The following is a 27,611-nucleotide window of genomic DNA, read 5'->3' on the forward strand; positions in this document are numbered from 1 at the left end:
AGTGTTGACTACTTTCCTACTGATAGCATAAAAAGTTCTGTGTCTTGCCAAGCATACATGTGGCTGTTGTTGGGTAATGGAGCAAAGTGGAGTTAGCTAGCTAGTTAGATTGTAGCGGATCCTGCCACAAACACTTTATGAAATAATACATATTAATTTGTTCACACTAACTGATTTCAAGGACTCCAGCTTTGCACCTTGCAGCTCAGACTTTGCTACACGAACTTGAAAATTATAGGCTCTCCCCTGATAAAAGAGGAAAGAAATGTTTTTGGTGTCTGTCTGTACTTCTGTGATAAGGTAACCCTCTGCTGTTTCTATGATGGGTACTTCTGGCTGACGCAGAAAGGATAGTGATATAATGGCTACATGATATTGGCAATAGTGTCCTTAAGATAGTATCGTGGCATTGTGGTTCTTTGTAGTTTGAAATACAGTAAATTCTTTTGGTTTTTTCCCCCCCCTCATATGATTCTTGTGAAATGCTCCAGACTAAAGTAGGAGGAATTTTACCTGTAAGGATTTTCTATTCTGCATGGTCATCTTTATGTATATCTTGTCATGAAATTGTGTGGAGATAAAATATTGTCCGGCCTGACCTCTGTGTGTTTTAGCTCTGAGAGTCTCACCCAGGATGCTAAAGGCAGTCATGAAAAGCCGTCTGTGCCACAGGAGGCAGGAAAAAGTGTGTGCCGTGATACGATCCTATCCACAAGAGACAATTTCCATTCACCCAGCTTTAATCTGGTCTCCCAGAAGAGGAAGAAACACAATGGCAAAAGTGTCTCCAAGTCTGCAGAGAAGACATTCCAATATTTAAAAGGTTTCTCAGTTATTGTTCTATTTGAAATACACCAGAGAATAGTATTTAGTTCTGTTTGTTGGGTTTCTTGGTCTAGCTATCTCAAGGTACTGAAAGACATAAGACAGATGGTAGCAGTACATCAGCAGTGCTGGAAAATTCCTAGGTGTTCAGCAGCAGCTGATAGCAAGGTGGCAGATACCAGAACTGGCGTCATGGAGCTTCCCGGCTGAAACACTGGAGGTCCAGAAGCTCATTAACCTCTTTGTGAACAGCCCAGGGAAAAGAGCTTGGAAAATCTCAACCTAATGGCAAAGGATAATGCCTCTGACCCTGCACTATCCTTCTGCAGTTACTGGTGGGAGAGGCTCTAACCATCGGTTCATTGCTTTTCATATGTATCAGCATTCCATAAAGGCATGTCTGGTCTGATGCTGTGAAATGTTGGAATTAGCCTTTCCAGGGGAGGTCAATAGAATATCATATCTCTGGAGCAATAAAACCAGGTCCTGTGCCTATGGCTGAAGTTTCCACATTTTAGTACTAGATTTTGAGTCATGCTGTGGCTCTCCTTTAGTAAAGGAAATGTTTCTGCCATAATACCACAGTTTCTTGTGAAGGAAACCAAAGCCATGTACTTTTTTAGTAAGTAGTAAGTCTGTAGTAGTTGATATGGTTTTGTTTTTTCCTCCTTTTTGGCTCAGGTCATGATCGTACTGCAAAGAGCAATTCAAAAAAGGAAGAAAGGAAAATGAAGGAGAGGCTCCCCTCAGAAAGCACAAGGTCCAAGAAAACCAGGACAGCAAGCCAGTATGCAAATTTGGGGAAGAGTAAATCCTGCTAGCCACAAGACATACGGTAGTTCTCCCTGTCGTTACTGCCTGAAGCAAAGAACAGACAACATGCTGCAAAATATCGGGGTATATTTTGGAGCCCCAGTCCTTCAGCCAATGAAGGCACATGAAAGTGTCATGTAGCTGATTTGCTTAAACAGTTCCCAAGACTTTGGTTATGGATTATGACTCTACCAGCAAGGGAGTAGATACCTGCAGATATCAAAATTCTTCTTGCTCTTTTTTTTTCTGAAAAATAGTTCACACACATTGGCTAATGTAGACATAAAGTTTCTCTCACCACATGAAGAAGATTCCTAAATTCTAAACCAGTTTAGTAGCGAGTCTCTCCTGAATATAAAGTATCATTTGTCTTAAACAATATATACTGGTTTTGTGAGGCAGACTCCCCCCTCCTTTTTTTTCCTTCTTCACTCTATTTGGAAGTTTCCCTAAGGTTCTCAAGGAAAGCGATTATTCACCAAGCAGCTGAAGCCACCATTCCTTGATCATAGTAGAGAAACTGGAGAGTCATAAGCCACAACAATCATTCCCCCCTTTCACCAACAAACCAAATACATGTTACACTCAAAAACATTTGACATAAAATCTGTACACAAATAGTCCATCTGTGGAACTCTTTGCTAAAGGATGTAATGGATGCAAAAAACATACATGGATTCAGGTGGATATGTACCTTATAGATAGACCACTGGGAGTTTTTGAATAGACACATACGGCTTGGGAAATCTCCTCCAGGGAAAAGAGTGAGAATCTAGGAGAGTGCTTGGGAAAAGCATTGGATATGTTTGTTCTGTTCCTGCTCTCTCCTGGGCATCCACACATGGTCACCTTGGAGGTGGGGTGCTGTGATAGATGGCCCCTTGCCCTAAAGCAGTGTGGCCATTCATGTGTTCTTACATAATTGGGTAATATTTTATTTGTAACAGTCATCTACCTGCACAGTGTGCATTTTTCTTAATGTGTAGCATTGTACAGACATTTGGGAGACAAGATGAAAAATACACTGTTTAAGACAGGTACTGAGTTTTGTTTCCTTTAAATTTCCTAGCACTTAGGATTGCCCAGTAAGCAAGTCAGTGGTGTTCCTCTCTCTACCTTGTCTCTGTCTCTACAGCATGCTCCATTTTAGTCTGTACATTGGAACCTATTGCTGCAAAATCAGGGCCATTAACTTTGGAGCATTTGAGAGGGGCTGCTCTAGAATTGCCAATAATAAATAAAACCTAAATTATATTGCTTTGGGAAACCTAGGGTTCAAACTGCAGAGCAACTAACACTGGATCCCCAGACCAAGCTGCGCTTCTTTAACTGCACTCTATCTGCAAGAAGAAAGAATTGGCCAAATACTTAAAATGTATTGCTGGAAGGAAATACCCCATACAGCCCCTCTGTTGTGCACCATATAAGAAACAAGACGACAAATCATACTGTATTGCAGCAAGACAAATGGAGTAATAAAGACAAAAGTCCTGGGGATTGAGTTCTGGGAGCCTCATACCTGATACCCTATGGGATTAGGGTTCAGTCTCACGGAATCCTGAATGCAGCACACGTGCAGACAGCACAAAGCCGTTTAGCTTTGCACTGCTTTGGACTCCAGTTCTTAGGTTGCCAGCAATGTCCTCATGACAGCTATAGGAATAAAAGCATAACGTTGGTTTCGTTTCACTGAGATTTATTTATTGTTAGTTGTCAGCAGATTACAGATGAGGAAAAAAATAGTCATTTCATGATTTGTTCTGAATAAAAATTATTTCTAAACAATGTAGAAGAATATGAAGTGAGCTCCAACCTCTCTTCTCACCAGCCTAAGGACTCCCACAGGAATCCCTCAAGTCTTGTACAATAGGGCAGTACTAGCTATATCTCAGAGGGGTTTTGAGTAACTAGAGGGAGCAGAGTTCTGCTGTGGAGATTCCTTCAGGAATGAGGACCAGGGTCATGACCAACTTCTGGGAAGCAAGTCTGGTAGCTTACTTTTAAAACAGCAGGCTAAAATAAGCAAAATACTTTTGAAAGTCCCAGCTCATCTCATGCTTTACCTGTCATTGCTAATATTACTAGAACTGCTGACAGTGTTGCTGTGTGTGCTTTAACGGCACCACAGGGAACTGCAGAGCAGTTCCTTCCACTGTAAAGCCATGTGAACATCTTAACACACACAAGAAATATTACATTTCTATTTCAGGAAGCAGTTCCAGGAAGAAACAATTGCATGGGGATTTAGTGGAAGCTGACTCCTGGGAAGAGCTCTCCTTTCCCACCCACAGACACCAGGCCCCAGCAGCCCAAAGACTCACCCGATCTGTCCCACCTCCAGGCACACATGTAGAAGCCCCGCTCTCTTTCTCCTCTCCCTTCCCCTTCTTTCTCCATTAGACGTGTTGACCATCACCCCCCTGCTTACCTCACCCCACACCCACCGCACCTCTCCTCCCCTCCCCAGCTGCTCCATCATCAGACTTTGAGCATCTGAAGCCACAGGAGCAGCCAGGGGACCCCTGTAAAACGTCCCTAGGAAGAAGAAGAGTGGCGCATGTTGCATCCTGCCCAGCCCTCAGGCACAATCTTCCCTGCCCAAATGCCTGGAAGGAGAAGGCAGGGGAACAGCCTGCCAGAGAGGCGGCCAAAGATGTGGAAGGCAGCCTACCGAATAAGGTCAGTGGTACCAAGGGCAAGTCTTGAGCCAGAGGCTGACTGTACCTCTCCCCGCCGGCAGCCTGGGCATCCCCGGAGGCATTAGAAGCAGCAGAGAGCGAGACCCTGCAGGGGAGGAGACACGGGAAACACGGAGGAGCGCTTCCACCAGAGGTGCACAATCAGGCGACCGGCTCTGGCCAGGAAGGTGCCACACTCCAAAAGTAACGTTCCCAAATGGCGTGTTTAGTGCTCTGAGCAGTGCAGAGAAGGCCGGAGAGATGGAGGTGTATGCAAAGGCTAAAGCCAGGATGCGTGGCCATCTGTCAGGCTCACGAAGGCTGAGGCGTAGGAGATGGGAAGGGGATCAGACGCCTCTCTAGGAGGAGTGCCGTGGCATGATGGAGCAGACCCATTGCGGCAGTCATCCCGATTGCCCCAGCAAACAGGACCCCAATGCGAAGTGAGGATGCGTGTGATGGAGCTGCTTGTGCCTCCTTCTTGTGGCTGCAAAACGGCAAACTCCCCTGCGGTGCTGAGGTCAGCGGAGGAGTCGGCTGATCACCAGACCCAAATCGTAACGCCCTTTTCCTTCCTGAACGACAGAAAAGTGAGTGGTGTGAGGCGAAACCGCGTGAGAGCACAAACGTGCCTCCTGCCAACGCGTGTTTCCTCACTGGAACAGAGGTCTCACCTTGGTGCTCTCTGCTCGTACCCCAGTTTCGCAGCCAGCAGCCCCAGTGTTAGTTACCGGCCATATTCAGCCCCGAGGCTTCCTTCTGTGCCGCCACCATTCACCACGTTCAGCTCAGCAGCTATGGCCTGCGAGGCTCTATTTGCTGCAAACCTTCCACCCCCACCCCGATTCCTCCCACCATAACCCCAGCCCAAGCTATCTGTGATCCGAACCACCTCAGTCCAGCTCCTTGTCCTTCTCAGTGCTAAAATTATTCCACGCACACAGGCTGGGTAGGAAGGCACCTCCCCACCGCTACCTGCCTGATGGCTCTATCCATCCAGCTTCTCTTCTTCCTCCCGTATTTCCCTTCACCTCCCTCGTGCTCTTGGATGCGAGTGCCAATATTACAGGCTCACAACCTCTGTACCACCCGGAGGTTTCCAGACCGTGCCTAGGTGTGGAATGACTAGGTGGGACTCCGTGAACAGCTTCATGGCTAGGTGTCCCACACGTACCCCTCCCCAACACACACCTCTCTACCAGACCCACCACCAAGGCTGCTTACAGGACAGGACAAGCAGTTCTGGACCTGGCCAGGAGGACTAAAGGAAGGAGAATTTTACCCCTTACATCACTCGAGGTTTCACAGGTTTCCTGTCGCGGCAGGCAGCTTGCCGCTTCTGCGCCGTGCCTGCGTGGGCGCCGCGTCTGCAGGCGAGGGGGAGTCGGAGCAAAGCTGGGTCTGGGAAGCGGAGGGAGGGGAGCAGTGTTCAACGTGCAAGAAGGGCGAAGTGGTCAGTGTTGGGGTTGGCACTGGGATGGTCAGTCACCTCTACAGAAGTATCCAAACAGAACAAACTCGTCTCGGCCCCCACGGACACCCAAGCCGCTCTAGTAGCACAACTTTCCTGGGTGAGCTTAGCCCGGTCAGTTATTCCCGTCGGTCAGCACAGCTGGGAGAAGAAAGTGCAAACCCGCCACCGCTTTGGATGGCAGTGGCAGCGCTCGGCCTGTTTTCTTGCTCATATTTATTAGATGACGCAGCATCAGGGAGGAGCATTGCATCAGGCTCCCACGACCTTCAAAACTGAAAGAGAAACCAGAGGCAGCTGCTTGTGACACACCAGGGGCTGCGGTGTCAGAGCCCAGACGCCACGGGACCTGGCAGCAGCCACAGACGGGCTCGGCTCGCCGGGGTGGCACCTCGGCCCTCTCCAGCGAGTTTCAGCTCCGCACCCAGCCAGATGGGCAGCCCGTAAGTATCCTCCGCTGGGTCCCCCACCTTTTTAATGCCGCTGCCATCGGGGAGAGCTGCCAGGAGAAGAAGTGCTGCAGGACGCAAATGTCTGGGAGGGAGCAGTTCCTTCCCCAGCTGTGGCACACTTTGGGGACAGTTCCTCCGCAGCCTGGTCCGCGTACCGTCGGCTGGTTTCTGTTTGCCAGCAATCCCTAATTCGTGAGCAGCCTTTCTTCCCCTGTGGTTTCCCTGCAGCGGATCCTGCCTGAGGGGGAAAGAGGGATCCTGGGGAGGAGCAGGTGGCTTAAAGGAAAGGTTCCAAGTCCAAAGCTGCCTTCCTTTCCCACCACTCTTGCGCGGCATTACTCGCCCCAGCAGCCGGGGAGGGGGGATGCAGGAAAGCCAAGGCACTGAGCCAGCAGCTCGCTGGGGAGGGACGCACAGCCCCAGCCTGGCAAGCCGCTCACCTGCCCGTGAGTCAGCAGAAGGAAGGGCCCCGCAGCCCCGGCAGCACGGAGGGTCCCTACAAGCCCCATCTCACACACAGAGACCTCCCGAGCGGCGCACACGCAGCCTTTCTCTGCCCGGGAGACAGACACAGAGCTCTCCCGTGGTGCAGTCCGGTGCTTCCAGCGATGCCAGCCCAGAAACAAGGGGGCTGAAGCCAGGCTGGGGGTCCCTGTGCCATGCTGGGGTTCCTCTTTCTTGCATCCTTGATGGAGAGCCGCAGACTGACCTGTCCAACGGCACAGGCACCTCCTTAGAGCCGGAGGGGCTGCAGATGTCTGGGAAAAGCCTCAGCTGGACACGGGCTGACAGCTCTTTCCTGTTTATCCCCTGCGTCTCTGCTGGGCTGCCTCCAAACCGGCCTCGGGGCCGAGCTGCAGAACTCAGGAATGCCAAGTCTGGGACACCAGGTCTCAGTTTTCCAGTTACCAAACCATCCGTCGCCTCCAGGCCAGCCATGCGCGCTCTGCCCCAGCTGGCACCGGGCACCCGCATCGGACGGGTTTCGGTTTCTGTCCGTCGCAGTCACGCCTGGGGACAGGGATTTTACCTGCTGGGCTGGGGACACAGCGGGAGGCTGAGAGGGAAATCTGCCCACAGTTTGGCAGAGCGAACAGAGGGGCATCGCTGGGAAAAAAACAGGTCTTTATAGACATGAGCCTCAAAGCAGAGGAGAGGGCAGAAATACCATTGGATTTCCCCGGGGCCCTCATACACACGGAGATCACGTAACAGCACAGGGTCTCTGAGGTGGTTCTTCTTCGCCCCTGCCATGTATTTCCACGAACCTGCTAGGAATTTAATTCTCTGTCCCCTCTCTAGTAAACAAGTGCAATTTTTAATTACTTTTATATTTTATGGAGGTGGGGGAGGGTTAATAAAAAGTAACGCAAGATGATTGAACGAAAAGCCCGTATTTCTACAGACCTGCCTGCCTTAGGAAACTGGTCTAAAGAAACACAACAGCAAGGGTTAGTGGGTGAGGAGGGCCAGGAGCCAGCTGGGCTGTACTGGTCCCAGCTCTGAGCTCTAACACAAAACCGTGGGGAGCTGGTCAGCTAACCAAGAGCCCCCTCCAAGCACAGCTTGTTCTCCCTCCGAGGGCTGCGAGGCAGGGAGAACAGTGGGCAGGCGTAAGCCGTTGTGGGACAGGGAGAAGAGCAGCAATGCCTGGCTGCAGGAGAGCATGCGTAAAGCCAGACAAAACACCATGACAAACATGGTGCAATTACATGTGCAAGAGGTCTCGTTCTGGAGCACGCTCTGGGGCCAGGCACAGATCTTTTCCTGGTTGTTTGTGTCTCCATTGTAGATTCAGAACCATGGGCATCCTCCGCGTGACCGTCCAGTCTCTCCAGAAGCCTGTTGTGAAGACCTCCAAGGGAAGCTACAAGAAGTAGTGAAGTAGTGAGCAGGGGAAGGGGACAGGTCGGTGTCTGGATGCTGTGACCCCCTTCCATGGTGTGTGTGCTCCTCCTGGCTATGACTGTGGAGGACGAGAAGTTTGGGATGCAGAAGCTTTATCGCTGTGCACATTAAACATGGGTGCCCCACTCCCAAGTATCCAGGGAGACAGGGAGTGTGGGGGGGATGCTGAAGGGTCTCTACTCACCAGCACTGCAGCCAGGCACCGGGTACAGATTGAGTGGGGTCTCTCCTGGCACTCTAAAAACTCAGAGGCTGTACTAAATCCACAGGCAGCTGTGGGGTGATGGCCTGGGACATCAGGATGATATACCACTGGGCAACGGGCAGTGGAGGGGAGACAGCAGGACCGACGTTGTGAACTTCTGGAGGGAAGGTGGTAAATCACAGGAGATAGTGCTTGGCATAGGCAGGAAAGGGGTTATCTGCAGAGCCTCAAGCCGGAGGCTGAGCTTGAAGCCAAGGTCTGAGCTCCTTGCCCTGTGTGTGCCTCTGTACAGACTTGGGTGGGCAGCGCTGCGATGCTGCATGGCTCTGCAGCCAGCGGTACCCCTTCCTCATGCCAATTCCCTGTTTTTCAGTGTAAAGCAGAAGCCTGCAAGACGGCACTGAGGACAGTCCACGTTTCCAGGACAGGAGCAGGGACTCGGGTTTGCCAGGCAGTCTGAGAGAGGAGCGAGGAGGATGGCAATCGCAGGTCTGTCTCCGTAGCCTCAAAGAAGGGCAAGTGGCTGCAGGTGGGTCCAGGGTGTCTCTTTGTGGTGGATGACTGCCCGTCTGCGTGGGGCATCGGTCCTCAGGGAACCGGGACAGAGGAGCACCATGTCTGCCAGCCTCAGCGGGGAGCAGGGCTGCAGGCCATCAGCCCTGCTGTGCCCAGAAATGTGCAGGCACACGGGCCTCGGGGGCATGTGGATGCTGGAAATGAGCAGCATCAATGGCATCAAGTGTCCCAGAGCTAGGGGGGGGGAGGCAGGGGGAGCCTGCACTTCAGATCTTGTCGTGCCTGCATTTTACTCACTTGTCCAAAGATCACAAAGGATGTCCTTGTCTGGCCACAACTGAAAGAAAAGCATTTTCCCAGAATAGCTCTTAACCCCTTCCTTACCAGACAACAGTGTTTTGCTCCCCTCCCATCACTGCAGTTTACTGACAAATGCTTCTCTTGTCCAACATGAGGCCGTGGTGCAAAGGGCCCGTGTGGGGCTAAGGGAGCCATACTGTCCTCCCAGTGATGGTCCACACACAGGACATCATTAAAGCCACCTTTGCTGTGACCAAAAATGCACACCCCCCCACCCAGTAACACAGGCACAGCACAGTCAGAGACACTCCTGCTCTACTTGCAAGGGGAGTCCCGAGACCTCAGGGCCACAGGCTCAGAGCACACCTTGGGAAGGGTGCCATGAGACGCAACCACCAGTGGGTTCCCCCCCTTCGTGTTTGGCAGCAGGCGTCCCCACAGCAGGCTGTACCACGGTATCAAGAGAGCACGCAGGCGCCAGGATGGGTCTGCTGCTGCAGCAGCGGTGCACCGGGCACCTGCTGTGTGCACTGACCTTCCTTGAGGCTGCTGGAAACTTGGCCCTGATGCTCTACGCGCTGCTGTGGGAAGCCGGGAACCCGGTCGACCGCCCTGACAAACGCATTGGCTTTTACAACTTCTGCCTGTGGAACGCGACAGCTGGGGAGCTGCAGTGCCTGGAGTACAAGCATCTGCAGGTGATGGGCATCAGCCTACCAGGAATGGTGCTAGCCAGGGTTTGTGTGTACGCCTGCCTGGTCTTCAGCATCTTCTACCCCGTTTTTGTTGCACACGTGCAGTGCAGAGAGGAGAGGGAGGGCTGGAAGGCGATCCTCATCATACTCATCATCAAGATGATAATCCTCTCTGGAGGCCTGGGTACGTTTCTTTTCCAAACCTCGCAGTGGATTCACCTCTCTGATTTCACTGGGGGCTTCCTGGCATTGCTTGGGACTCAGGCTCTGCTACTGCTCCAGATTCTCACTGCCACTATGTACCTCAGCTGGGCCAAGCAACACACACCCGGGTCAAAGCCCTTTTCCTGACAGGGCCCTGCCCGTCGGCATTTGAGGGCGAAGAAGATGCAAGCGCTATTGATAACATGCTTTAAAACAGTAATCCCGCTACAGCTTTAGTCACTGGTAGGAATTTGATCCTTAGTCCAAAGGCCCATCTCCAGCCTCTGGCAAACGGCTGCGTGCAGTGCTCCTGCAGCAAGCAGGCAGCAGACACCAACACCCGCAGCACGGCGTGGAAGCTTTCTGGGAACAGCAGCGTGCAACACGCCCCTCGGCCTGGGGCACAGCATCATAAGCGACAGCATTTCTGGCCCTGACCCAGAGGAGAGCGAAGGGGACGGATCAGAACCAGCACACAGCGGACACAACCCTCTGGCCATATCTAGCCTAAGTATAAGCAGGCAGAGAAGCAAGCAGGCTTCCTTTCTTGGCGTTGCCCAAAGAGACTCTGCTCCTTCTCCACCTCCCGAACTAACCAGGGACGCCTTCGAAGCAACTTGAGGAGCTGTGGCTTCACACTGCCACCACAGCAGTGGCAGCCCCAGAGGGGCACTGGAAATACTCTTCAGCAGGAGCACCTGTACTTCACCTGCTGGAATAACACCTGGAGTGACTCTGCTTTAGTTCATTCGGGTGAAGTGGCCCACATCCAACCCCAAGCAGCAGCAGAGCCCCTGCAGGGGCAGCCCAACAACTTGCTGAGCACTGAACACAGCTCTGAGGAGGAGGAGGGTTTCCACGAGGAAGCAGAGGATTTTGGTGCAGAGCCCCAGGTTTGTCCCCACTGACATTACGGGGCTGAGCCCAGCAGTCCAGCAGCCTTTGAGACTCCAGGAGAACGGGTTCTGCGCGAGGGCAGGTCACCGCAAAGCTAGCCCACACCAACGCACGCCCCGTGCAAGCGTGTGCTCGGGGAGCAGCGCAAGGGCTGCCGAAGGCTGGGGTGCAGTGCCCCAGCTGGGCCATCGCAGCCAGCGCACTGGATGGGGTCTCTCCGCCTTAGCGGCGGTGCACAGCACCGCTCCGTGCCACGTCTGTAACCTCGCACAAAGCAGCGCCTGCTTCCCCCCCCCATCCCCTTAACCTCGCACAAAGCAGCGCCTGCTTTCCCCCCATCCCCTTCGGGACACCAGGGGCCGTTTTCTCCCCTGCTGCCCTCGTGGTGGGGGTGTGGCTGGTGACGCTGCTGTGACTGATTCTGCGTTTCATGAAAGGCTCTCGCACCTGCCCTGGCTTCGTGTGGTTTGTTCATCCCCGCTTCAGACTGGCTCTTGCCACTGAGCCATCCTTATCCCTCCCTAGACCCCCGCGCACCCTGCCATGGGGTCAGCCCCCTCAGAACGGTCCCTGCCCCTGCCAGTCTGCTCCCACCCGTGTCCTCCCCAGCTACGGGAGGCCTGCCCGAGCCTGCGGGCAAATCCAGCGTCAGGCCCAACGGGGACAGCCTGCCAGGCCCCACGGCAGCTGTCACGGAGGGACCGCAAGGACAAGGGAGCCCCAAGGCTGGACCGCGACTATTCGGCTCCGCAGAGCCAGCAAAAGCCTGCCAGGGCCAGCAACTCCCTGCTCCCCTCGAGCCCCGACACCGACCCACCAAAGGGACGCTCACGGGAACCCACACCTCCTCTTTCATCTCTCCGTGCTCCGAGATGCCGAGCAAAACTGAACACAACCTAACCCGGAGCCAAAGCCCGCTGAAGCCAGCACACACCGGGAGAAGCCAGTGCCCCCTTCCTCTCCCCCATGGCTTTCGCGGGCCTCCTACCAGCTCCGCAGGCTACCAACACAGCAGCTCCACAGCCCGCTCCAGGTCCTCCTCCCACCGTCCTGGGTGTCCCCTTGGCTCCTGGGCAGCGGCGGAGCAGGCAACGTCAGCTGAAAAAGATCTCCCTGACGTATTTCAGAGCATCGTCCTCAGAGTCCTCCCAGCCTGGCCTCCCCGCGGCGCCACCGGCAGGGGACGGGAGAGCCGGGCTGCGGCCGCTGCCTCCCCCGCTGCTGGCCGTGCTTCCCGGAGCCTCCTTTGGCGTCGGCTGGAGCTCCTGCTCCTCCCGGCTCCCGGACCGGGCCTTCTCCTCACCTTCCTCGCGCTGCAGGTTCTAGCCAAAGGGAAAAACAACCAGAGCCGGCTGGGCGCGAATTGCACCCCGAGGGGCAGAAGGAGCAGCCCGCCCGCCCCCCCCACCGCGGGACACCCCCGGCCAGGCCCCAGGGAGCCGCCGCCGCCGCCGGCAGCGCTCCCTGCCCGCTCCCCCGAGCCCTCCCCGCTGCCAGGACCGTGTGCGTGTGTGTGTCCCCCGCCCCCGCCCCCGCCCCCGCCCCGGGGGGTCCGCGCTCACCTCCGCCAGGACCGCCAGGGCCACATCCACCAGCTCCGCCTCGGTCATGCAGTACACCGCCGCCCTGCCAACCGCACGGGGAAGACGCTCAGGGCGAACCGGGCCCGGCCTCGCCCGCCCCAGCGGCGCTACCTGGGACCCGCCGCCTGCCGCCGCCTGCCGCCGCCGCCGCTGCCCGCCCTTGGCGGGGGGGGTCCCCGCCGCGACCACCCGCTCGTCCCCCGCCGCCTCCAGCCAGGCCGGCAGCACCCGCCGCCTGCCGCCCGCCGCCATTGCCCGCGCCGGGCGGGGCGGGGCGGGGCGGGGCGGGGCCGCCCCGGGAGCCGCCCCCCTTGGGCCCGCCCCCCGTGGAATCCCCCCTTGGAACCGCCCCCTCCTCCCCGGCCGCCGCGCCCCCTGTGTGACGCCCCGTTGCTAGGCTGCCCCCTGCCGGCGCAGACGGCGTCCTGTGCGGAGCGGGAGCGACCGGAGCTGCCGAGCGGCGGCCGGCGCTCGGGGCTCGGCTCTTCTCGCCCCTGCTTCGCTCGGTTGGGCCTCGGGGAGACCGCCCGGGGCTCGGCAGAGCCCGCCGGGCGCCATCCCCGCGGCGGCATGCAGCGGCTCTTCTCGTGCTGCCTGGGGAGGGTGCGGCGGCCGCCGCCCTCCGACGGCGATGCCGGACCCTGCGCCGCCGAGCCCTCCGAGGTCCGGGAGAAGCCCCGGGGCGGGCTGCACGGCGCGGCCGCCGGAGGTGACCTGGCGCGGCTGCAGCGGCACTGGTGGAGGAAGAGATTCCGCATCAACAGGCGGGACGCGGAGAAGCAGTAAGGGGCGGGCGGCGCCCGGAGCAAAAGCCTCCGGCCGGCCACCCCGGCGGAGCCCAGCCCGGTGGCAAGCGCCCTTGTATCGATGGGAAGCAGGAGAGAAGGGTGCCTGGGTAAACTGTGGAGTAAAAACCCCTTTAGGAGTAAAGCACGTCTGAGGATTGCTCTAGCAAAACAAGATGCTCGTTCCTTCCCTCCCGGCTTCTGGCACAGCATCCCTGTTGTGCTAATGCACCACTTTGCATAGCAGCCTTGGTCTGGAGCACGTTTCTAGTATTTTCTTTTCTTGTTTGGGGGGTTTTTTTTGGTTTTAGTTCTGCTTATGCAGCAAACCTGAAAGTGGTCTCTCTCCAGAGCCCCACCTGACCCTCAGCCAAGGTTGTTAGAAGATAACACCTCTACAATGTATTAGCGCCTGCAGTGCTTGCCATGCAACCACAATCTTTGTTGGCCTCTTGATATCCCAACTAGGAGCTCTCTAAACTCTCCGGTCCTCTGGCTGACCATGGGAATTTCTTAAGCCCTTCAAAGTCAGGACTGGGTTTGAGGAGACGTTACCCCAGCTTCACGGGAAGAGTAGCTGCAGCATTAGTGTAGCATCCCACTGAGGTAGAAGCCTTGTAGTGAGATGTCAGTCTGCCAAGGGTTGTCTTAATCTCAATGGCCCTCAAAATGGAGAGGGGGTTTGTCGGATGAGACTGTAACCAGTGGGGCTGAGATACTCCATAGACAAGAATAAGCACCTGCAGCACGAACATGCCTGTAGTGAGTATTTCAGCCTCCAGTAGTCGTGCAGCAAGGTGTCGCTGGGTGTGGGTGTTACCCTTTACCAGCTGGCTATGAATATGGCTCGGATGGCTCATGAATGGCTGTTGCTCTTCCAGTAGAGAGTGTATGCAAGCGGGGGGGTATTTTTAACAAATGCATTTCCTTCCTTTCTGTATATAGTATTCAGAAGCAAGTGGAGCAAAACACCGGCTGTGAAATGAGGGGAGAATGTTCTGCAGGAGGCACAGAAGGCCCAGCAGTGCTTGACAGCTCTTGCTCTGGGAAGACTGCTGACTCTCCCTTGGGCACCCCTACACTGACCGGAGCAGGTAGGATCCTTCACCGTGGAGGAGGTGATGAAGACAAATCACTGGCCTGTAGAAGAATGATAACCTCTTGATTGGATGCAGGGCTTGAGGGATGGGGAAAGGCAGAGTGAAATAAGCACTCACAGCAGAGTCTCACATCTTACCTCCTTTGTAGGTGTCTTGCCAGCAGCAGGAGGACAAGAAGAGGAAGATTACGACTCCTCTTTTGATTCTGAGGTACATTCATAGAATCATAGAGTCAGTGTCAAATGGTTGCCCCTAGGGCCTACACTCTAGGCGCTTAGCTGCTTCTGCCTAGGTCCTCTCTGCCTTGGGCAGGTGTACGTCGGCCCCTTTGAAATCCGTGCTCAACAGAGATGCCTAACACGCCGGTGGTGTTTGCCTTTCCGTTCTTTCCATCATCTGATACCACGTTACGGGTGTTGGCTGAAGCGGGAGCTTTGTGCGTGGAAACGGGTTGAGAAGGAGTCTGTGCCAGTTCTCACGCACGTCTTTTCAATTACGCAGTCGGATTGTGAAGCTCCAACTAAAGCGTCGGCCGACGAGCTGCCTCCTGCTGCAGATGGAAAGGGAGCGTGCGCGCAGCCCGTTGCAGAGGAGAGCGGCAACGGTAATTTCCAGACGCACTAAATGGTTACCTTTGTAAGCTTCTCTGCGGTGAAGCACATGGGGAAAAGCAGAGTGAAATAAGCACTCACAGCAGCGTCTCGCTTCTTGCCTCCTTTGTAGGTGTCTTCCCAGCAGCAGGAGCACAGCAGCAAGATGATGACTCCCCTTTTGATTCTGAGGTAGATTCATAGATTCGTCTAGGTGGGAAAAGACCCTTAAAAGTCCAACCGTAAACCCAACACTGCCAAGCCCACCCCTAAACCGTGTACCCCAGCGCCACATCTACACCTCTGCTAAATACCCCCAGGGATGGTGACAGGTAGATTCACAGAATCATAGAGTCAGTGTCAAATGGTTGCCCATAGGGCCTACACTCTAGACGCTTAGCTGCTTCTGCCTAGGTCCTCTCTGCCTTGGGCAGGTGTACATCGGCCCCTTTTGAAAGCCCTGCTCAACAGAGATGCCTAACACGCCGGTGGTGTTTGCCCTTTCCGTTCTTTCCATCATCTGATACCACGTTACGCGTGTTGCCTGAAGCGGGAGCTTTGTGCGTGGAAACGGGTTGAGGAGGAGTCTGTGCCAGTTCTCACACATGTCTTTTCAATTACGCAGTCGGATTGTGAAGCTCCAATGAATGTGACGGCCGGCGTGTGGATTCCACCTGCACACAAACTTGGAGCATGGGCGCAGCCCGTTGCAGAGGAGAGCGGCAACGGTAATTTCCTGACGCACTAAATGGTTACCTTTGTAAGCTTCTCTGCAGTGAAGCACATGGGGAAAAGCAGAGTGAAATAAGCACTCACAGCAGCATCTCGCTTCTTGCCTCCTTTGTAGGTGTCTTCCCAGCAGCAGGAGCACAGCAGCAAGATGATGACTCCCCTTTTGATTCTGAGGTAGATTCATAGAGTCGTTTAGGTTGGAAAAGACCCTTAAAAGTCCAACCGTAAACCCAACACTGCCAAGCCCACCCCTAAACCGTGTACCCCAGCGCCACATCTACACCTCTGCTAAATACCCCCAGGGTTGGTGACAGGTAGATTCACAGAATCATAGAGTCAGTGTCAAATGGTTGCCCATAGGGCCTACACTCTAGACGCTTAGCTGCTTCTGCCTAGGTCCTCTCTGCCTTGGGCAGGTGTACATCGGCCCCTTTGAAAGCCCTGCTCAACAGAGATGCCTAACACGCCGGTGGTGTTTGCCCTTTCCGTTCTTTCCATCATCTGATGCCACGTTACGGGTGTTGGCTGAAGCGGGAGCTTTGTGCGTGGAAACAAGTTGAGAAGGAGTCTGTGCCAGTTCTCACGCACGTCTTTTCAATTACGCAGTCGGATTGTGAAGCTCCAACTAAAGCGTCGGCCGACGAGCTGCCTCCTGCTGCAGATGGAAAGGGAGCGTGCGCGCAGCCCGTTGCAGAGGAGAGTGGCAACGGTAATTTCCTGACGCACTAAATGGTTACCTTTGTAAGCTTCTCTGCAGTGAAGCACGTGGGGAAAAGCAGAGTGAAATAAGCACTCACAGCAGCGTCTCGCTTCTTGCCTCCTTTGTAGGTGTCTTCCCAGCAGCAGGAGCACAGCAGCAAGATGATGACTCCCCTTTTGATTCTGAGGTAGATTCATAGAGTCGTTTAGGTTGGAAAAGACCCTTAAAAGTCCAACCGTAAACCCAACACTGCCAAGCCCACCCCTAAACCGTGTCCCCGAACGCCACATCTACACCTCTTCTAAATACCCCCAGGGATGGTGACAGGTAGATTCATAGAATCATAGAGTCAGTGTCAAATGGTTGCCCATAGGGCCTACACTCTAGATGCTTAGCTGCTTCTGCCTAGGACCTCTCTGCCTTGGGCAGGGGTACGTCAGCCCCTTTTGAAAGCCCTGCTCAACAGAGATGCCTAACACGCCGGTGGTGTTTGCCCTTTCCGTTCTTTCCATCATCTGATACCACGTTACGCGTGTTGCCTGAAGCGGGAGCTTTGTGCGTGGAAACGGGTTGAGGAGGAGTCTGTGCCAGTTCTCACGCACGTCTTTTCAATTACGCAGTCGGATTGTGAAGCTCCAACTAAAGCGTCGGCCGACGAGCTGCCTCCTGCTGCAGATGGAAAGGGAGCGTGCGCGCAGCCCGTTGCAGAGGAGAGCGGCAACGGTAATTTCCTGACGCACTAAATGGTTACCTTTGTAAGCTTCTCTGCAGTGAAGCAGATGGGGAAAAGCAGAGTGAAATAAGCACTCACAGCAGCGTCTCGCTTCTTGCCTCCTTTGTAGGTGTCTTCCCAGCAGCAGGAGCACAGGAGCAAGATGATGACTCCCCTTTTGATTCTGAGGTAGATTCATAGAGTCGTTTAGGTTGGAAAAGACTCTTAGGATAATCGAGTCCAACCGTAAACCCAACACTGCCAAACCCACCCCTAAACCGTGTCCCCAAACGCCACATCTACACCTCTTCTGAATACCCCCAGGGTTGGTGACAGGTACATTCATAGAATCATAGAGTCAATGTCAAATGGTTGCCCATAGGGCCTACACTCTAGACGCTTAGCTGCTTCTGCCTAGGTCCTCTCTGCCTTGGGCAGGTGTACATCGGCCCCTTTTGAAAGCCCTGCTCAACAGAGATGCCTAACACGCCGGTGGTGTTTGCCCTTTCCGTTCTTTCCATCATCTGATACCACGTTATGCGTGTTGCCTGAAGCAGGAGCTTTGTGCGTGGAAACGGGTTGAGGAGGAGTCTGTGCCAGTTCTCACGCACGTCTTTTCAATTACGCAGTCGGATTGTGAAGCTCCAATGAATGTGACGGCCGGCGTGTGGATTCCACCTGCACACAAACTTGGAGCATGGGCGCAGCCCGTTGCAGAGGAGAGCGGCAACGGTAATTTCCTGACGCACTAAATGGTTACCTTTGTAAGCTTCTCTGCAGTGAAGCAGATGGGGAAAAGCAGAGTGAAATAAGCACTCACAGCAGCGTCTCGCTTCTTGCCTCCTTTGTAGGTGTCTTCCCAGCAGCAGGAGCACAGCAGCAAGATGATGACTCCCCTTTTGATTCTGAGGTAGATTCATAGAGTCGTTTAGGTTGGAAAAGACCCTTAAAAGTCCAACCGTAAACCCAACACTGCCAAGCCCACCCCTAAACCGTGTCCCCGAACGCCACATCTACACCTCTTCTAAATACCCCCAGGGATGGTGACAGGTAGATTCATAGAATCATAGAGTCAGTGTCAAATGGTTGCCCATAGGGCCTACACTCTAGATGCTTAGCTGCTTCTGCCTAGGACCTCTCTGCCTTGGGCAGGGGTACGTCAGCCCCTTTTGAAAGCCCTGCTCAACAGAGATGCCTAACACGCCGGTGGTGTTTGCCCTTTCCGTTCTTTCCATCATCTGATACCACGTTACGCGTGTTGCCTGAAGCGGGAGCTTTGTGCGTGGAAACGGGTTGAGGAGGAGTCTGTGCCAGTTCTCACGCACGTCTTTTCAATTACGCAGTCGGATTGTGAAGCTCCAACTAAAGCGTCGGCCGACGAGCTGCCTCCTGCTGCAGATGGAAAGGGAGCGTGCGCGCAGCCCGTTGCAGAGGAGAGCGGCAACGGTAATTTCCTGACGCACTAAATGGTTACCTTTGTAAGCTTCTCTGCAGTGAAGCAGATGGGGAAAAGCAGAGTGAAATAAGCACTCACAGCAGCGTCTCGCTTCTTGCCTCCTTTGTAGGTGTCTTCCCAGCAGCAGGAGCACAGGAGCAAGATGATGACTCCCCTTTTGATTCTGAGGTAGATTCATAGAGTCGTTTAGGTTGGAAAAGACTCTTAGGATAATCGAGTCCAACCGTAAACCCAACACTGCCAAACCCACCCCTAAACCGTGTCCCCAAACGCCACATCTACACCTCTTCTGAATACCCCCAGGGTTGGTGACAGGTACATTCATAGAATCATAGAGTCAATGTCAAATGGTTGCCCATAGGGCCTACACTCTAGACGCTTAGCTGCTTCTGCCTAGGTCCTCTCTGCCTTGGGCAGGTGTACATCGGCCCCTTTTGAAAGCCCTGCTCAACAGAGATGCCTAACACGCCGGTGGTGTTTGCCCTTTCCGTTCTTTCCATCATCTGATACCACGTTATGCGTGTTGCCTGAAGCAGGAGCTTTGTGCGTGGAAACGGGTTGAGGAGGAGTCTGTGCCAGTTCTCACGCACGTCTTTTCAATTACGCAGTCGGATTGTGAAGCTCCAATGAATGTGACGGCCGGCGTGTGGATTCCACCTGCACACAAACTTGGAGCATGGGCGCAGCCCGTTGCAGAGGAGAGCGGCAACGGTAATTTCCTGACGCACTAAATGGTTACCTTTGTAAGCTTCTCTGCAGTGAAGCAGATGGGGAAAAGCAGAGTGAAATAAGCACTCACAGCAGCGTCTCGCTTCTTGCCTCCTTTGTAGGTGTCTTCCCAGCAGCAGGAGCACAGCAGCTAGATGATGACTCCCCTTTTGATTCTGAGGTAGATTCATAGAGTCGTTTAGGTTGGAAAAGACCCTTAAAAGTCCAACCGTAAACCCAACACTGCCAAGCCCACCCCTAAACCGTGTCCCCGAACGCCACATCTACACCTCTGCTAAATACCCCCAGGGATGGTGACAGGTAGATTCACAGAATCATAGAGTCAGTGTCAAATGGTTGCCCCTAGGGCCTACACTCTAGGCGCTTAGCTGCTTCTGCTAGGTCCTCTCTGCCTTGGGCATGGGTACATCGGCCCCTTTTGAAAGCCCTGCTCAACAGAGATGCCTAACACGCCGGTGGTGTTTGCCCTTTCCGTTCTTTCCATCATCTGATACCACGTTACGGGTGTTGGCTGAAGCGGGAGCTTTGTGCGTGGAAACGGGTTGAGGAGGAGTCTGTGCCAGTTCTCACGCACGTCTTTTCAATTACGCAGTCGGATTGTGAAGCTCCAACTAAAGCGTCGGCCGACGAGCTGCCTCCTGCTGCAGATGGAAAGGGAGCGTGCGCGCAGCCCGTTGCAGAGGAGAGCGGCAACGGTAATTTCCTGACGCACTAAATGGTTACCTTTGTAAGCTTCTCTGCAGTGAAGCAGATGGGGAAAAGCAGAGTGAAATAAGCACTCACAGCAGCGTCTCGCTTCTTGCCTCCTTTGTAGGTGTCTTCCCAGCAGCAGGAGCACAGCAGCAAGATGATGACTCCCCTTTTGATTCTGAGGTAGATTCATAGAATCATAGAGTCGTTTAGGTTGGAAAAGACCCTTAAAAGTCCAACCGTAAACCCAACACTGCCAAGCCCACCCCTAAACCGTGTCCCCGAATGCCACATCTACACCTCTGCTAAATACCCCCAGGGTTGGTGACAGGTAGATTCACAGAACCATAGAGTCAGTGTCAAATGGTTGCCCATAGGGCCTACACTCTAGACGCTTAGCTGCTTCTGCCTAGGTCCTCTCTGCCTTGGGCAGGGGTACGTCGGCCCCTTTTGAAAGCCCTGCTCAACAGAGATGCCTAACACGCCGGTGGTGTTTGCCCTTTCCGTTCTTTCCATCATCTGATACCACGTTATGCGTGTTGCCTGAAGCTGGAGCTTTGTGCGTGGAAACGGGTTGAGGAGGAGTCTGTGCCAGTTCTCACGCATGTCTTTTCAATTACGCAGTCGGATTGCGAAGCTCCAGCGAAAGCGTCGGCCGTCGTGCAGCTTCCACCTGTATGCAGACGTGAAGCATGGGTGCAGCCCGTTGCAGAGGAGAGCGGCAACGGTAATTTCCTGACGCACTAAATGGTTACCTTTGTAAGCTTTTCTGCGGTGAAGCAGATGGGGAGAAGCAGAGTGAAATAAGCACTCACAGCAGCGTCTCGCTTCTTGCCTCCTTTGTAGGTGTCTTCCCAGCAGCAGGAGCACAGGTAAGAGGGAGGTTTTGACTCTTCTGAGAGCAAGTTACTTTGTTTTCCAGAGGTAATGCCGAAGTCACGCTCCCGTATCCCCGGTGCTGCAATGCAGTGCGATGCTGCAGTCTTGCTGGGGATTCCTTTCCCCACGATCTGTCTGTCCGTGTTCTCACTTGCTCAGGTTTCTGCACCGGAGAGAGAAGAGCTTCAGCTAAAGAAGGATGCTTCATGTCAAACCGACCTTCAAGGCGACAGACAGGTGACTCTAGTAGAGGCTGATGCAGATATCCATAAATAGAACCAGTCAGTGTACAGAGATCTGTTCTTGCTACTGTGTTCATTTTGGAACGCTGCTGAGAGGAGGTGACTGAATCCGGACCTGAGGTGTATTTCGCACCTCATTTTGTTCCCTTTGTGAAGCCGAAGGGCTGCATAAAGAGGGAAAACAGTGGGTTGGACGAAAGCACGTGCGCAGACTCTCATCCTCTATTCCAAGGAGAAGAATATTTAGCCTTTTCTGTGTATTAGGAAAGAGAAAGCCTCACGAAGAGCTGGCGATCCTGTAGATATGCTCAGCTGAGACAGTTGCCTGCTGGTGGCGGCCAAAATCTCTTATGTTTGAATTCACTGAGTCACAGAAGCATAGAATGGTTTGAGTTGGAAGAGTCCTTTAAAGATCATCTAGTGCAACCCCCCCTGCCATGGGCAGGGACACCTTCCACTAGATCAGCTTGCTCAAAGCCCCATCCAGCCTGAACACTTCCAGAGATGGGGCAGCCACAATTTCTCTGGGCAACCTGGTCCAGTGTCCCACCACCCTCATTGCAAAAAATGTCTTCCTTATGCCCACTCTAAATCTACCCTCTTTCAGTTTAAAACAGTTGCCCCTTGTCCTGTCACTTCAGGCCTTAGTAAAAAGTCTCTCTCTCTCTTTCTATTTTGAAAGGCCGCAGTAAGGTCTCCCCAGAGCTCGCTTTTCCCCAGGCTGAACAACCCCAACTCTCTCAGCCTTTCTTCACGGGAGAGGTGTTCCAGCCCTCTGATCATTGTTGTGGCCCTCCTCTGGACCTGCTTGAGCAGGTCCATGTCCTCCTTGTGCTGGGGACCCCAGAGCTGGATGCATTACTCCAGGTGGGGTCTCATGAGAGCAGAGTAGACGGGCAGAATCACCTCCCTCGACCTGCTGGCCACCCTGAAGGCCGAGCTAATGATATCATCCCATGAGTAAAAGCATCTCTCGTGTTGTCATCTTCTCACTGATTTCTCCATGCTCATGGAACACCATTTCTTTAGACATGGGTCAAGCAGCCGTGGCAGGAGCTCGCCAACCCTCTCAAAAGGAGCTCCCTCACAGAAGCTTCACCTGAAGCTGTGAAGTGCTACAGCGTGTACCTGCAGGAACAGAAACTGCAGTTGCAGAAGAAACTGTACCGTTCCAAAGCTAAGGTATGGAGAAAGCCTGTCTCTTGTCTCTTGGCAGGGGCCCAGGCCTTTTTTGTAGCAAACCAGAGCGGGGACCTGATCCTTTCTTGGGGGTTTTGTGTAACCCAGGGTGGTTCAGTGTGCGGTTCGCTGTGATGAGCGGGATGGGAGGGAACAGCACTGCTGCCTTGGGTGCCTGCCTGTTTGCACCACTTGAAGTAAGAGCGGAGGGCTGCACTGAGGTGGTCTTAGTACGCTAGACACCTTTGCAACAGGAGCAGACCGAGTGACATGTAATTGACTCGCCTTGTTTTATAAGCCTGGCGCCTACAATTAGTAAGGCCACTAACCGTGAAGTCACTTTGTCCTTGATTGGAGAAGGGGGGGGGTATTCCTTTCAAACAGCTGCTTCTCAAGGTTCACGGATCACGTGTATTTGCTGCTTCTCTTTGGCTCGGCAAAGCGGAGTGTGTGCTGACAGAGAAAGAGTAGGCATGCTGGAGTGTTGTGCTCACGCTTTTTTGCAGTTCCTCATCACGTCATCATTGTTATGGAGCTGCAAAGTCACTTTAGGAGCAGGAGGAGCTGCTAACCGTGTTGGAGTAGCCAACAAGCGGCTACAAAGAGTGTTTGGAGTCCTTGAGAGAGGAGGAGGAGCGTTGTGGCAGCGTTTAGGAAACGCTTTAGGAAATCATTTTAGACGTAGGAGAGGGGCCAGTGTAAAAGATGAAGTAACGTGGGTTTTGAGAGTCGACATGAGAGTCAGAGCAGTCCACTCCTTTTTATCAAACCTAAGTTGACTACCGGCGATTCTTCTTGTGGTTTGACAGCTGCAGGAATTAAAAGAACGGCATACCCGGACTGAGTGTTATGCCGAGTACCTGAAGGATGCCATCAGGAGGAACGAGAGGGAACTAACTTCCAGGAACCTGCAGGACCTTCTGACCACTTCTTCTGGAACTGCAGCTATCCCAGAGCTGGAAGACCACATACGACGGTAAGGAAGTAACAGAGTGGAGCAAGGCTTCGCTTTCTGCGATTGTGCGAAAACAACAGGACTGTCTTCTTGCATCCCAGCAAGATAATAATACACGATTTTCAAAGACGCTTTTGTTTTAGATGAGGTTCTTTCACATTCTTCTTTGGGGATTTGTGCTCTTGTGGCCTCCTGTGATAAGGCCTGTCCTTCTTTTCCAGGCTCCAAGGTGAAAAGGCCAGGCTGGAAACCACAGTCCAGCAACAAGCAAAGACCATCGAAGCCCTTTGGAAAAAACTGCAAGCCTGTGCCTTAGTAAGCTACTCACAGCCTTCCCTTTTCGTGAGCTACAGAGCCTAGTTCTGTATCTGTGTGGGAAATTTTAAGATGAGGTTTTCCTGGAGAGCCTAGGAGAGATCAGTTTCTCTGTTCTACTGACTACAGGCTGCTCTGAAAGTCCTGCTGGCCCATTCCCCCAGCTTTCTGGCTTTGAGAGTTGTTCCGTGAGACTATAGCAAGTCCTTCTTAATGCCATCTTTGTTAAGGACTTGACAGCAATGCACTGGCTTAAGTATTTTCTGCTTTAGACCAGTCGTGAGCTTGAGACCTCAGGCAGCACTTCAGACAGTCCTGCGGTAGAGGGGTTTGGTGCCTTCGGTTGCGGACACTCCTTGGGCTCTGGTGGTGGTGAGCACGTAGTCCTGGAGGCCTGACTGGCATCATCAGACTGGGACAGGAATTCTTCCGTGGCCTGTACTCTGGGCACCTTCCCATGTTAGTGGCCATGGATTCCTTGGCCAGAAGGTGTAGGTCTGTAATGCAACGAGAAGACCTCCAAAGATGAAAGGCTGCAACTAATAAGGGAATGACACCTCCATAGGCCATATTTTGTATGCTTGGTTGGCGCTGCCGTGAGGTATGACCTTCAGCCAGGGAAGTCCTAGTGTGACTTCTTTTTTCTTCTTTTAATGCTGCTGTAGTCTCATAATGGCCTGGAGGACTCGGTAACCGGCTTTCGGACAACACGGACTGCAAAGGAACACCGACGTCGGCAGGTATATGAACAGCTTCTGGGAACGACTGGTTTTAGTCTTTGAATTTCTCGTGGGCAGGTAATTTATGAAAAGGTCAGGTGGGCTGCGGGGAATCCCCCAGGTTTTTGGGCAGGACACCCTCAGGGGAAAAGTCTATACGTTTCCTCATTCCCCTGGTGCTACTGTGTTTTGCATCTGCTCGGTAGACAATATGCGGGCACTTGCGTTCATCAGCACGATTCCTTTGATGGGTAGGCTGTGTGCTGTGGACAGGAGAGACAGCTGTGGGTGAGAGCTGTGAGAGGAGACTGGACTTGGGAGATACATGTTTTCTCCTTTGTGGAGAAGGCTGGCTGCACATTCTGCGTGTGGATCCTGTTCCTGTGCTCTGTGTGTGATGCATCTTTTCTATTTTGAAAGCGTGGCAGTGAAAGCAAGGAAGTAAAGAAGCTGGGCAAGACGCAATGCCGATCGGAAGCGCTTCCGGATGAAGCGTGGAAAAGAAACGCCGCGCTGGAGGAAGAACAGACCAGGCATGGCTTTTTAGTGCTTTAAAGAAATACACACTGAGGAGAAGTCAAGCTTTACTGAACCCTAGTGTAAAAGCATGTGCATAACCGTTTGCGAGCAAATTCAAGCCTCGCATTCGATCTTGCCAGGTGCTTCTGTGCATGAGCCTATGGTTTTAAAAAGCTGCAAAAGGCCTTGCAAATGCAGGCTGCCTGCACTTCTCCTGGGTGGGAAGGAAGTCTTGTCCTCTTCTGTTCAGAGAAATTTGGGGCCCTCCAAGTGTTGGGTGGTGCTGGGGAGCTGGCTGCTCTCAGTAATTCCTGGCTTGTCAAGCACATTACAGATGAAGCAAGCCATCCGGGGCTGTGCTGCTTAGGTAAGAGTGTGTGCAAAAGGCCGACTGCTGCTTTGCTTCACGCTTTCCTTACTAATTTGCTGTGCAGGTTGAAGATGCTTCTGCAGATGTCTTCGACAACCCTGACTGCGTCTGCAGCGCGAAGGAGAAAGTCCCAGCTCAGTTTCTGGCGAGAGATGAAGTAAGTTGTTCCGAATTGACTAACTAAATTGGTAAACTAAGAAGAAAGCTGAGCTCTGGTTTGGTTGGTGGATTTGAGGCGATTATTCTTTTCTGCTAGAACCCGTGTGATTCTTTTCCTATACTTTTTTTCCGCGCTGCTAATTATCTCTTGGCTGTATTTTGCAAGTGATTGACTGCTCTTGATGCTCCTGCTCCTGTTGTGGCAGTAGATGATGATGATGTTGATGAACACAGATGTAGTTGTCGTGATGGGTAAAAACCACGAGCCAGGAGTCCCAGCAATGGCCTCACTGACCAGCATGCAGTGCCGGGGGCCCTGAGCAAGAACAGCGGAGCTGGTCACCACACACTGAGATTTTAATACATTTCAATACTCTGTCTGCAGGTGACGAATGCAGTCTCGATGGCCCCCCACCTTACGGATTTCCAGTCACAGCTGAACCTCCAACGCGGTTAACGATGAGAAGATGCACAAAGAGCGGAGGAAGTGCCAGTGCCAGAAAAGAGTGCTCCCAGGGGAGATGCGTGAAGCCTGGAAACCTTTGCCTTCCACCCTGTGCACCCACCCCACCCCCTCCCCGCCCACCCCTAATTACAAGTGTTCTGTCGCAGTTTGGTATTTAATAAACTCTGCCACCTCGTACGGGTCTTAGTTTTGCTGCACAACCGGAGCTCTTCGGACCTAGCGCGTCCGGACGAGGAGAGTCCTGTTCCTGAAGGCTCGCTCAGGCTCCCTTCCCACGCAGGCAGTCAGCACACCTCTCCCTGCCCTCGCTCGGAACGACCCCCAGTCCTGCAGACATCTCCGACGGGGAGCACGCGTCCGTGTCCTTTCCCTCTGCGGAGGCTTGAACCGTGGCGGTGCTCAGACCAGGGACCAGCGCTGAGCGACTGCTCATCATCGGTCGCCAGACTCCTTTCTAGAGCAACCCTCCCGCCGGTCTGGGCAGAAGGGGGTGGGCGAGCTCCCGGTAGCCACGGACGCTTTGCAGATCCCACCGGGACCTGGCGGATTTGCAGCCTGCCGAGGGGAAAGGCGGGAAGCAGCGGGCACGAGCCGCAGCAGGGAGAAACCCACCTCGACCCGAGGAAAAACCTTTCCTCCTGCGAGGGCGGCCAGGGACCGCTGTCAGGGAGCAGCGCGGGCACGCTGCTCCCTCAGGGACGGGGAGCCGAAGGGGGTCCCCGCAGCCAGCGGGGCAGACCCAGCCTCGGCCCGCACGAGCGAGGGGAGCGGGGCCGTCCCCGGGGAAGGCAGCCGAGAGCCCGCAGGGACGAACGAGCGCCTGGGGAGGCGGCGGCGCCGAGGGCGAACCGAGAAGCCGGGCCAGGCCGGGCCGGGGCTCAGGCCCGGTGGCGGCCAGCGGGGTCGGAGACAGCCCGGTGGTGGCCAAGCAGGGCCACGGGGAGGCGGCCGGCGGGCTGGGGTCCGTGGCCGGGAGAGACCGAGCTGGAGACGGGGACGCCATGACGGAGCTCGGGCAGGGCCTGCAGGCCTCCGCCTCCGCCTCGGGGGGCCTCCCGCGCCGGAGGCCCCCGGGGTGAGGCCGGAGGCTCCAGCTCAGCCCACCGGTGGCTTTTTTGTGCCACAGAGAGGTTGTAGGGTCTCTGTGCTTGGAGACGCTCCCGCCTGGACGTGGCCCTGGCTGACCCTGCTTTGAGCAGGGCGGGGGGGGGGAGACGAGACGAGGCCCCTTCCCGCCGCGACGACGCTCGTGCTTTCGGCGCTCTGGGGATGTCGCGCTGCGGGCCCCGTTTGCTTCGGCCAGACCTCCCGCCTGCTTCAGTGAGCTTTTTGCCAGAGTCTGACCGCGTACAAAAGACGACGGCAGACTGTACCCAGCATCTCCGGGCACAAAGACGGCAACGACCTTCTCAGACGCCCAGCCATGGCGTGAGGTGTGATGCCACCAGCGAAGAACGGCCGTCGAGTTAGCCGACGTCGACTTAGTTGACTTCCAGCCCCCAGTTTGAGAGCTGGAACTAGGAAAGAACCATCACACTCCCAGTCTGGCTGGGCAGCAGTGGGAGCTGCCAGCTAGGGAGGTCCACCTGGCCCAGTCCCCACCTCTTCAAACACAAGGAGACGGCTAGCTAGGCATTACAGCCTTGACAAACCACTCTTCATAAATACGCCAAAGCACGCTGGGCAAAGACAAACTGAAATAACGTTCCACCTCCTCTCCGGCCAATCGGCCGTCAACATGCTAACACATGTCCGGGCTCTAAAGCC

At 54.2% G+C, this 27,611-nt stretch overlaps 3 protein-coding genes and 3 long non-coding RNA genes across 16 annotated transcripts in view; 4 read left to right on the forward strand and 2 right to left on the reverse strand.

Annotated features, from left to right (window-relative positions):
* The window catches only part of LOC128135422 (cytosolic carboxypeptidase 3-like), a 26,084-nt gene extending 22,945 nt beyond the window's left edge, over window positions 1-3,139 (forward strand). For all 5 annotated transcript variants that reach the window (XM_052774344.1, XM_052774341.1, XM_052774342.1 and 2 more), the window contains 2 exons: window positions 615-823; window positions 1,507-3,139. In XM_052774344.1, the coding sequence (XP_052630304.1) occupies window positions 615-823; window positions 1,507-1,646 (349 nt within the window). In that variant the 3' untranslated portion in view covers window positions 1,647-3,139. The remainder of the gene's footprint in view (window positions 1-614; window positions 824-1,506) is intronic.
* Window positions 666-5,886, reverse strand: LOC128135424 (uncharacterized). The gene is made up of 3 exons (XR_008233079.1): window positions 5,806-5,886; window positions 3,088-3,291; window positions 666-793 (listed from the first exon to the last, which is right to left on the reverse strand). It is a non-coding gene; the product is annotated as an uncharacterized LOC128135424 (long non-coding RNA).
* Window positions 5,887-6,029: 143 nt separating this feature from the next.
* On the forward strand, window positions 6,030-10,214 carry LOC128135423 (transmembrane protein 140-like). Of its 5 annotated transcripts, none has more exons than XM_052774350.1 (4): window positions 6,030-6,230; window positions 8,032-8,147; window positions 8,726-8,841; window positions 9,598-10,214. In XM_052774350.1, exons 3-4 carry the CDS (start codon window positions 8,829-8,831, stop codon window positions 10,212-10,214), a joined length of 630 nt encoding a protein of 209 aa, XP_052630310.1. In that variant the 5' UTR covers window positions 6,030-6,230; window positions 8,032-8,147; window positions 8,726-8,828. The 5 variants fall into 5 exon arrangements, with proteins under 5 accessions (XP_052630310.1, XP_052630309.1, XP_052630308.1 ...); XM_052774349.1 differs by having other exon boundaries at window positions 6,035-6,230; window positions 8,032-8,180; window positions 9,595-10,214; XM_052774348.1 differs by having other exon boundaries at window positions 6,042-6,230; window positions 9,595-10,214.
* Window positions 10,215-11,277: 1,063 nt separating this feature from the next.
* LOC128135425 (cell cycle regulator of non-homologous end joining-like) lies at window positions 11,278-12,799 on the reverse strand. Its single transcript, XM_052774353.1, has 3 exons — window positions 12,666-12,799; window positions 12,527-12,590; window positions 11,278-12,286 (listed from the first exon to the last, which is right to left on the reverse strand). Exons 1-3 carry the CDS (start codon window positions 12,797-12,799, stop codon window positions 12,059-12,061), a joined length of 426 nt encoding a protein of 141 aa, XP_052630313.1. The 3' UTR covers window positions 11,278-12,058.
* An 8,069-nt stretch (window positions 12,800-20,868) lies between these two features.
* LOC128135549 (uncharacterized) lies at window positions 20,869-23,225 on the forward strand. 2 transcript variants are annotated; one of them, XR_008233116.1, is made up of 4 exons: window positions 20,869-20,913; window positions 21,080-21,157; window positions 21,845-22,344; window positions 23,151-23,225. It is a non-coding gene; the product is annotated as an uncharacterized LOC128135549 (long non-coding RNA). The 2 variants fall into 2 exon arrangements; XR_008233115.1 differs by having other exon boundaries at window positions 22,192-22,344.
* Window positions 23,226-23,285: 60 nt separating this feature from the next.
* LOC128135594 (uncharacterized) lies at window positions 23,286-24,858 on the forward strand. Of its 2 annotated transcripts, XR_008233151.1 has the most exons (4): window positions 23,286-23,317; window positions 23,518-23,611; window positions 24,277-24,351; window positions 24,751-24,858. It is a non-coding gene; the product is annotated as an uncharacterized LOC128135594 (long non-coding RNA). The 2 variants fall into 2 exon arrangements; XR_008233150.1 differs by having other exon boundaries at window positions 23,518-24,351.
* Window positions 24,859-27,611: the final 2,753 nt, after the last annotated feature.

The sequence above is a fragment of the Harpia harpyja genome, chromosome 23 (genome assembly GCF_026419915.1).
Source record: "Harpia harpyja isolate bHarHar1 chromosome 23, bHarHar1 primary haplotype, whole genome shotgun sequence".
Taxonomy (NCBI): Eukaryota; Metazoa; Chordata; class Aves; order Accipitriformes; family Accipitridae; genus Harpia; species Harpia harpyja.

What these genes read in the sequence shown, in the direction of transcription:
- LOC128135425 (XM_052774353.1), bottom strand. Translation starts at nt 12,799, where the DNA reads ATGGCGGCGGGCGGCAGGCGGCGGGTGCTGCCGGCCTGGCTGGAGGCG. An exon ending in CAGGCGGCGGCAGGCGGCGG is followed by an intron (nt 12,591 to 12,665) that starts GTCCCAGGTAGC and finishes TGCGGTTGGCAG; the next exon opens with GGCGGCGGTGTACTGCATGA. An exon ending in CCCTGGCGGTCCTGGCGGAG is followed by an intron (nt 12,287 to 12,526) that starts GTGAGCGCGGAC and finishes CCCTTTGGCTAG; the next exon opens with AACCTGCAGCGCGAGGAAGG.